Raw genomic sequence first — 11,033 nt, forward strand, 5'->3', positions numbered from 1 at the left:
TTGTGGAATATTGTAATATCAAGAAACATAGGAAGCGAATATTATAAAAAAAATAGTTTTTAAGAACCTCTTTCAACAAACGACACATGGTCTTTTTCGCGTATGCCATTTTCCTTATGTCACTTTAAAACAGATTCGCAATTGAATAACAAACATTCCTTTTTTCCCAAAGATTCTTAAACAGACTCGAGCATATTGTTAGCCCTAAAACGAAGTCGTGTTGTTTTTTGTTTAAAGAAGTCCATTAAAGTGACCCATGTAAAGTTACCGCAAATAATCGGTTACAGCAAACATTATAATGCTTTACGAGGTGACTGACTCGATCTTGCGTACTAAATTCTTTTACCATGTAAAAACCGTATTCTCTTCCGAATCATTAGGTCTTAACCGCCTTCAATTACCAATCATCCAGTGTTCGCGTCAAATGAGGTGGCCATATTCACATCTTCACAATTGCCATCGCTGAAGCATAAAATACTTTAATTTGCTCCCCTATTAAATCTTGTTTAACCACACCCATTCAGCCACTGATTGACATTTGCGCATGCCACTTGATAACCTAGGTAACATGTATCAGTCCCATGTCACCATTCACCAGACGGAAAATAGTCCAGAACAAATGTTCGTCTGAGAAACATTGCTCTAACAATGGAAAAAGACGGGAAAGAGATTTCTGTGGTTTATGGTCAGGATGAATCTTCGAGCGGGAGTTTAATAAGTCCGTCAATCATGTACGACAGTGATTCATCCCAGGAAAATCAAGATTTTAACTCAGATACTGGTCAAAAAGGACACAGCAGATCTTCTGGAACTAGAAGAAAACTAATCACAGATAAAGATGGTGATGAAAAGGAGCTACAAGATTTACGGTTAAAAGTCAATTCAAGAGAAAGGAAAAGAATGCATGATTTGAACTCGGCTCTGGATGGATTAAGGGAAGTGATGCCGTATGCGCATGGACCTTCAGTGCGAAAATTATCTAAAATTGCGACATTGCTGCTCGCCAAGAACTATATTCTGATGTTGACTAATTCTTTGGAGGAAATGAAAAAACTTGTAAGCGATGTGTATAGATCGGACAAACGTCCTTCACCGACGCCGCCGGTGTTACAGCCGCAACCAACACCTCACAGCCTTCATTTCCCTCTCTTGCCGACGTCAACGCGAACGTTGGCTTCAGCTGAACTTGAAGAAAAATCAACTGGAAACAAGGAGAAATCTTTGCCAAGTGCCATAAGTCCTGTGACCGGAAGTGAACATCATGTGATCGATCCGCGTTGGCAGGCGCCGTGTGCGTGCACACAGTGTCTTTATGTACATTCTAGAAGGGGGTTTACACCAACATATCATCCACCTTTGTTTTCTCCGTATGCAAGGAAAAGTCACGACCATCATTAGCAAAGACATTATTTTCTTTGAATAAATCGCTGTAATTTCGGATATTGTTACATTCTAACTAAACATATACCACGTACTTTATCATATAGTGCTGTTAAGGAGTGATAACGTTTTACTTTATAATATTACTTTTGTAAAAAAATACAAAAAAACAATGTTTGCGTATAAGTATTTCTAGACTTATCAATTTGTACATATTTTATGATAGTGGTTCATATTTTTTGTGAGACTATATAATATTGAAGTTCGTTGCAAACACATTGTGCATTTGTAACAACTGCTACTATTTAAGATGTGCATTTTAAAATTTCAATTATATTCTTATATTTTTGTAAAATAAAAATGAGTATTTCTCATAATAAAATACAACATACATGATAAAATTGGTTTTATTTCTTCAAATGAACAAGTAAATAAATGTTGAAAATGCCAATTTGATATGTACAATGGAAACTTTAAAGGAAGATAAATAACCATAAAAAATATCTTTATCTTATATTTGCTTTTGCCATTCCTGAAATTCTTTTAGCATTAACTAATATACTTTTTCATTCCTAATTGCAAAAGTAATTAAACAGTAACATTTCTTATTTCAAGGATAATGTTTTTTATTTTACATATTCTCTTTTTACTTTCATACATTAATGCAATAGAAGGACATAGAGTGTATGGTTCTAAATTGTTTTTGTTTGATATTTAAAATTGATAGCAATTCATTTTCGTTTTACATACAAACTACATTATTTTCAAATTCTTTAAGTTTGTCAGTATGAAGTGGAATATAAGATGTTGTCTTTCACTTCAAGATTTGAAGGTAGTTTTTTTTTCATTTCATATAATGTGTCCGTTATCAACATTCTTTACGTTATGCTGTATTACTTTTCTTTAAAAAGAAGAAGAAGAAGTGAAGAACATCAAATAATTGTACCTGTATATTCTAAAACACTTTAAATCATTAATTTAAATTAGCATTTAAAAACTAAACAAGAGAGTGGGTTTGACCATTTGTAAGGTCACGACCATTCTTCTTTTATTAGGACACTAGTATTGGTTAGTTTTTAGGAAACCGAATTGAGAGTTAACAAAGCTGTACATACTTTCAAAGCCAACCTTAAATAAATAAAAACAGTATTTTACTGGTGCTAAAATTGAGAAAAAAATCATAAAATTTAACATTTTACTCATTTAAATATATCTCAATGTAAAAAAATTTTATTTAATATCCTTACGTTTTTCTAAAACTTAATAATGTTTGTAAAAAATAATAACTTTATCAATATTCATAAAAAATGACCGTTTAGATGTGTAAACATAAGATTATAATAATTAGGTTATAATAATTATCAAACTATTTTGCAAAGTTGAGATATTTGAGATAATGTCGTATTTGAAATAACACCGAAAAATAAATATATATTTAGTCTAATAATTATATAAATAAATATTTTCCAAAAAAAGAAAAGAAGAGAAATTAGAAAAATCATATAAAGAAACCATAAAAAACATATCTCTCATTTTTAATTTAAAATAGCTTTTACAATAATTACCTATTTTTAATTTAAAAATAGCTTTTACAATAATTATCTATTTCGTATTTGTGTTTTTTATTTATTTTGTTTTTACATCATACTTCAATTTGCATGCCATTTAATTTGTTTTACTGATAAAAATGATGCTATCTTATTACTATCATTTTTATTTTTCAAATATTATCTTTGCAAACAAAGCAATAAGTTTCTGATATTAAAAAACCAAAAAAACAAAAAACAAATAAAAACACACACACAACAACAAACAAACAAACAAACAAACAAACTCCTCACTTTATAATATGATAATAAAGTTGGTTTGTTGGTTTGTACTCATTAAATTCACAATGGAAGATAGCTTTTTCAAAGTGAACTAATTTCCTCGTCATAAAATTACTTCGTTGTCTTAGCTACAAACGAAAGAATAGCTAATCAATGATTCAACCACTTCACAAATCTCAAAATTTGACGACGTTTCTTTATTATAATCCATTCTTCCATGTTTTCATAGTTGTCATTCATTATTGGAAATTATGAATTCCAAAATTATGCTTCCAATGTTAATTAAAACTGTAATATTGAATGAAATCATAAAACCGCCATTTGTTATTTCGCATTCTTAAAATGAGTTACAACTATAATGAATACAAATGCAAACGAGGTCCAGTTTTAAATTAAGGAGAAAAACAAATTTTATGCAGACGGCCAAGGACATATAACTCTTGGCTGGAATCTGATGTAATGATATGCAAAATGTCTAGGACATATTGCATACTAGAATATGAAAACATAACGATAAAACATATTCAATATATGATAAATTGCAATTCATATTTTCGGTTATTTATGATGTAGTTTATATAATATACCACATGAAGTACGTTTTACTTTTTATTGCTAATGATTTTGATTGTTAATATATAACTGTTAAAGGGACTCCATTTAGGTTCTTTTCAAATAACGGGACTGGAAATCATTTCCATTTTTAATACGTGTAAGTCTAGCCCAACAACTTGTGTGCAAAATTTTAGTTCATTCACTCTCTCCGTTTTTCAAGAATAATTATCCTAAATGACCTAAAATCGGACTGAGAGTAGCACAAACATATAATATTCAACCTATATTCTGAGTATACTTTCTCTCTTTTGCATATATTTCTGTTTGAAGTGCCCAGCTGATCCATGTAAGAAATTAAAGTTTTATGTTTTTTAAGCTTTAAGACCTCAGTCGAGTTCCTTTAAAGACACAATTTTGAATAACGAAGAAACATGCAATCATGTTGCTATATTTTGTAATAGGAAAAGATTTTTGTATAAAAAGTCAATGAAACAATAGTGTTTCAAACAAATTTAATTTATTTGAATAGTATTTACAAATGCTGATCGCTATATAGGTCGTATAAACATAAACTGTTAACTTAGAGACATTTATCAAAGATAAGAGCTAAATAGGAATAGTTCTTACACAGTAATTCCTATTAAAAAAGGAGAATACTTTGTTCCCAAACTTTCGCCTTCTTCTTCCTGCGAAATGTTACAATTTTATCAACAAGTGCTTAGATCTGTAATCGTTGGTTTAAAAGAACCCAGGCAGTCACTGACTATACAATAAAATATACCATATTATAGACGCTGGACAGTTACATTTGCATAACAAACTATACGTTGTAAGGTGAATTGATAAAATACCCCAAGTTTATCCTTCTTTTCAATTGATTCTCAAAAATAAGTATTACGTTATAGTAGTACCATCTACTAATGATTTAGTTAAGTAAAGTCAAATTGCTGACATAAAATACTATAGAATGTACAGTTTAAGTATACAATTATCGTTTAGTATACAAACCATTATACAATTGTTCATTTTAAATTGGTACACTTTAACAGGTTAATGGACGTTTAATATTAGGTTAGAGCACCCCTGCAGCCAGTGAGTAATGATAGATACCGCTTTAAAACATCATCACCATGAAACCGTTTAAATATTCAAACCTTGTATTCATATTCTCTTGTAACATTTTTGCTGTTCTAAGGTCTTAAAAACACGCAGATCGCACAGGTAATGACGTATAAAGATAGTATATTATTTCGAATGGCATTAAAAGCCGCAAGCCTCCAGATGAGCTAAATATATTTCTTTAAAATCAACCGAGAAAAATGTACTAACATTTTAAGATTTTAAGAAAAGTAACACTATCTTTTTAAAAGAACATTACATGTTAAATGCAACTATTGACTGATTTTAATTTTGAAGTATTTATTACAATATTTTTACTGCGATGAAACGGCTATTTAAGCATATTCTGACCTATATTTTGGTATCCTTTTCTTAAGATTCTAAGTGCCGCTTCCGGTGTGTCTTTACTTTCTTTTTTTCACTTGACAATATTTTACCTTTCTCAAACATAAAAATTAGCATGCTGCTGGAAAAGCGTAGCTAATCGTTTTACTTTCTGAAACATTATTTTAGCACCGATATTTCAATATTTTTTTAAGTACATGTTATTGTTTTCACTTTATCTTAAAATATTTACTTTAAATATGACCTAATGTTTAAAGAAGACGGAAAACTCATACAGTTGAAAAAGAATTATCGGTGTCTGCATCGGTGATGGTACTGGGAGGGAAATATAACATTTTCTTCAAAAAATTCAAACGTACAAGTATTTGATGAATTTTATTTTATTTTATTTGATTGCCTGTATTTTTATTCTGTTTGGCATTAAACAAACATACACTTTAATGATCATACGGCGAATTTTCAATTTTTTATTTTTGGTGAGCGAAGACCTAAGATTCCTTTTTGTTGTTATTTTAGAGTTTATAAACCGAAACACATAAAAAAAGGTTTTTAACGTTAAGAAACTTGTTTAAAACCATATACTTTTACCACTTTGGAAAATGGCTTTAAAATATTTTGCTTTGATGACCAAAAAGAAACTACTTTTTGGCTACACTACAACACTGTAATAGAAACAATGTTCACAGAATGTAATCGTGGTAAAAATGAAAGAGTCTATATAACATGCGCACTTTTGATAAGCCGCTCAAAATATTATGCAAAAAGTGTAATTTCCGAAATAGTTTATATTTATAGATAAAGTCAGAACCGAATGTGTGATGCTCCCATTTTTTCTAAACATGTTTCGTAAGGAAGTATGGATCCTTATAAAGTATAAGGATCCTGATACGCTAGACCATTTCGGTGTCCGCATTTATGGTGTGGTTAGCAGGTTAGGTGTGAAAACATTAAAATTTATGTTTGATACATTCATTGCTCAAGAGGGATTTCACAAGATGAAAATCACCTCCTTTCAGTTTATCCACCACTTGTGTGTGTCCTCTCTCATTTTCGTTGGGTTCCCTGCTAGGTGTCTTTCCGGTGGTCCTCTTGAACTAAATTTGAAAGGATTTGCGTTCTTAGAATGTAGCTCTGCCTCTTTAGATCAATGTCCCATTGTTTATACTTATTCATCATATAAATAACTTATAAAAATGTTATGAGTATCATTTCTCGTCTCCCTTTCTTTATATTTCAAGTGTGTAATATTCTTACCTATTTCAATTTAAATTTCGGCATTGTTTCTGTAAAAAAAATCAAACGACCTCCCCCACTCATTAAGTAGGGGTACTGGTTTTAAAATGTCATCCAGTTATTCGGAAAAGCGCAGAAAGTAAATGAGACAAGGTTAAAAAGTGCGGTAGAGAAAGATAATATGTAGATGCTTATTAATTATTAAAATTTCACTTGATTCGATCCGGCAACTTTAAACAGTAAGAATAAGCGTGGAACTACTTCACGACTTAACAAAAGGAACAAAATGTCTGCTTTGTTTAGTAAAAGGTATGCACACGGTTTTCCCTAATCATTTTTTTCTGTACTGGCAGGTTAGAACTTGTAGAGTATAATTATATTTTATGGGGCGTTTTTTTAAAGAATGGTCAAAGTGGGATGGACTGGGAATTTGGCTATCCTATATCATGGAACCCTCCGTTTTGTTTTAGACGGACTGCTTTTGATATATGCCGGTCGGTCGTAAATAATCACCCAACTCATGGAAATATAGTTGTATCCTTAATTGCAAAAACAAAAACTTTTTGACAATTTTTGAAACAAAAAACTCTGTGAGTGACGTAGTTCTAAGTAATTACAAATTCATTACTATAAAACATATTCACAAACAATAGATTTCCAAATCTGTGCTTTTACTAAAAATAAAATAAAAAGTGGTTTAGGGTTAAAAAAAAAAAAACAACACATTTAACAACGAAGTATTCCAGTGGCCAAACTGCAATTGCTACAATATTGATATACATCGTAAAAAGGTTTAACAAGTAGTGGTGGAAGAACATGGGTACTTTGAAATTGGAAGAAACTATGACAAAAAAAACTTGTTTACACAATAAAAAGGGCATGAGAAAATAGATAAATAAAAAGACTTGAGCAACAAACTGACAAAACCATTTTAAAAGTTTCGAAAGTGAAATTAAGTTTCGAAGTGAGAGTTTCTTATAATTTCATTACACTTTACTTTTTCGTTTGCTTAATACATATTTGATGTAGAACTGGGTTTTTTTACTTGCAGCGACATTTCGTTTTGGCTGTTTTTTGTTACATTAAAATCATAACATCAGCAAATAATTCTTTAAAGTATGAAAGAGTTCTAGCTTTGTATTCATAATTATGACAAAAATGTGGTAGAAAACAGTTTTTATTTATAGAAGCAAAACATAGACAAATGGAAAAAAGGAGCAACGTTGACCCATACAAGTTTTATATATTTAAATAGTTATTTGTAAGCTTCTCAGTTTTGCCATACTAGCACAAGTTTAGTTGAGGTTCCGGATATGAACTGTACGCTTAGGAGACATAAGTTAAGAAACAACACTTCAGATGACATCATTTTAGCTTAAAAATAAAAATGACTTAATGTCAAATGTTCATAATATGATAAATATATACGAATGTACTGGTGCTTCATATGTTATCCATTAAATTTTGCGATTTCCGTTATTTAAATTAAGGCGAAACAATAAAAAATGTCCCACAAGAAGGCGATGTCAAATCTCGAGATCTCAGCTTTGTTTGTCAAATTGCCAGTTGGTGAAAATTTGCACTGACGTTCATATTGTTGAAATTTCTTAACATACTGTCTTATATTTTCAATGTTTTGTACGACAGGATATCAATCAGGTCTTAATGCCAATAGTCACCTGTTTAAGATGTTTCCCTGATTGTTTTCGCAGATGTTCCCTTTATTCATTTACCTTCATATTATGTCGCTTAACTTCTATAATAAAAGTTGAGCTATAATATCTCCCGGGTGCACTCCCCGCTGCGAAAAACACCACTGTTTCACTTCAGATCGATGTATCGTCTTTATTCGCGTCAGGCTCCATTGTCATGGGTGTAAAATGGGTATCAAATGCTTAAGGAAACGATTGGTCTATCATCTTGAATTTAACATCCCCAGCTCTCAATTAGGGTGCCGGGAGAATTATTTAAATCAATAAACATACAAAACCGCCTTGGTCGTCTTTGAAATTTGAATATAAACAAAACCAGTTGTCAGCGGCTCGAGTGATTTGTAGCGTGTTTAAGTATGTGAAAATACACTCAATACCAAAAACAGCTTCTGTTATGGTAATGAATTTGAAATTGGAACGGATTAACCATGTAATTTCCGTTTGTCCGATGATTGAAAAAACAAGTTAAAATCGCCTCATATATCAAAGATTGTACCGTGTTACACATACAAGCAAAAGAACAGTATTACTTTACGGTTTGGTATTGAAAAGTGTTGCCGTTTTTTTAGAACACCAAACTGTACAGGTATATTAAGTTGCAGAAGATCTGTTTAAACATGGCATCTTTTTGTTACGATAAAAACACATTTAAATTGTGAATGTATTCTGTTGAAAAGCTATACCAAGTATTTTTTTTTATTTCTGTAATTTCATGGTTTTAATACACTGTTCAAAGCCGTTCACTTTTAAACATAAGTTTGGTTTTACGTTCAACCAACACATTAAAGGTCATATGACAACTTTCCAGCGTTACTGTCAGAGGAAATTTAACGCTCCTCCGGTGGCCCTCCGTGCATCATTTCAAGCACAAACTGGCAATCGAGTAGCACAGCCGACGTTCTGTACGTTTCGTAAGCTATCTGGATGGATTCTTCATATGAAAGGAATTAAAGTTCCTGGCGTGATTTGAACCAACAAGAGTGAGAGGAAAGTGGTTTAATGTCAACGACCTTGAAAACTTAACCACAGACGCCACTTTTACCATACGTAACTCCTCGAAACCATATTTACTGATTTAGAATACATTGTACCATTTTGTTACTTAACCTCAATTTGTGGATATTTGAGTTTTTTCAAATGTATTGCAATTTGTATTTTGAACATTTATTCAAATCTTAACAGTACAAATTTAGAATGTAAAATAAAAACAATGTATGTTCAAGTCCACATTCAAATATTCCAATCAATATGTGAATTTTCTTTTTGTATCTATTGTTTTCATGTGTATAAAAATGAAATTACAGATAACAAAAAACCTACGCAGACGATAACTCTTTGATAATCATCTTTATTCAACAATGTGAATGCATTTCAAAATGATCATATGCCATAAACGGTATGTTTTGCGTTTCAAAATTGATTATCTTCTCAAAGTATTGGTAAAAGAACCAGTAACCGGCACTTTTATTGTTGAATGAAATATATAAAGTGTTTAAACAAAAGTAATTTGCAAGCTCACGACTTTTAAAGAAAAACTACAGGAGCTGGTGTACAGTACATGAGCTGTAATTAAAAGGATTATCCTAAGGCCCAGCATGCCCCAGAAATGCTTTCATTTTTATTTCTCAAATGACTTTTATTTTTGATGAACTTTGACAGTTTCAAAATAGTAACTCATTGACCTTACCTGAACCATGTTTTTCTTCTGTTGCTTTTTGACAATTAGTATACGTAGTTAGAGTGCTTTAGTATTTTATATTGCAGTCAAAATACCACTTTGTTGATATTTTTCTATTGTTCAAATTATGCACATTTAGTGTTACTTTCTTCCAGTGACAAGCATCTTAAATGCTTTTAAATCATTATTTAAGCGTTATCAAATCCATTTTTGCCTTTTCTAAAGAAGTAGTGCCTTTAAAACAGCACAATTATAATACACATTGCAAAAATGATTGATAAATCGATAAACTTAGGAACATCTTCACATGAATCAGAATAATGAAATATTCATTCAGAAAAAAATATGTAATATCATACTACTTATATACATATTTTCATCATACAATAACAAAAATAAACACAATTCAATAAATGGCAAATAGAAATAATTGAATGTTTGAAATATTGCAGTACATTGTATATAATTATTAAATAATTTCATTACCATTTGAAAATGAATATAATATTTGGCCAATCAAAATTAGCTCATACAACTAGTCTTTTGGATTCTTTCTTTGTATGTATAAATCACGTAGTACAAAATAGTATCTAGTTATATTAATGGATTTACTTTAAGTATAGTTTTGAGTCGTATTATTAGGTCTTTTTGAGAAATCTCCGGTTTATATTGCAATTAGCAAAGAACTATTTGAACGTTGTGCATTGTAGTTTCAAAACTACAAATGTGTGATACAAAAGTTACTCTTAATTTTACACATTTACAGAAATAAATATCAAGTTTTTGTAGAATCGAGAAGTGTTTAACGGCAAAGAAGATAAATAGCCCAAAAATTTGTGTATTTGTATTTAAATTAGGTATACTATAGATGACTGTCATTTTTCAGACTGCGGTCTCCTGTCTTCGCGATTTCTCGCCTCATTTCATATGTTTTATTTAACAAATCAGCGACAAATCTTGAAAAATTGTTTTCTGATTTTATAAGCACGCCTTGCCATTTAATGCTCATCAATAAAGAAAAGAAATGTCTATTCTTTATTCTGATTAAAATCATATGATAATGTTAGAAGAAAATGGAAATCACCGTGATTGAAATAAGAATATAAAGAATTTCTGTTGATGGGTTTTGCTCCATGTTGGCTGAGTACAGATGTATGCGCATCTGTCAATCGGTGGACTCTT

At 30.7% G+C, this 11,033-nt stretch overlaps 1 protein-coding gene across 1 annotated transcript; it reads left to right on the forward strand.

Annotated features, from left to right (window-relative positions):
• The first annotated feature begins 341 nt into the window (after positions 1-341).
• LOC132754251 (oligodendrocyte transcription factor 2-like) lies at positions 342-1,419 on the forward strand. Its single transcript, XM_060744874.1, has one exon. The coding sequence runs from the start codon at positions 649-651 to the stop codon at positions 1,396-1,398; it is 750 nt and encodes a 249-aa protein (XP_060600857.1). The 5' UTR covers positions 342-648; the 3' UTR covers positions 1,399-1,419.
• Positions 1,420-11,033: the final 9,614 nt, after the last annotated feature.

The sequence above is a fragment of the Ruditapes philippinarum genome, unplaced genomic scaffold, assembly GCF_026571515.1.
Source record: "Ruditapes philippinarum isolate M1 unplaced genomic scaffold, ASM2657151v2 ctg3862_1_1_1_1, whole genome shotgun sequence".
Lineage (NCBI taxonomy): Eukaryota > Metazoa > Mollusca > Bivalvia > Venerida > Veneridae > Ruditapes > Ruditapes philippinarum.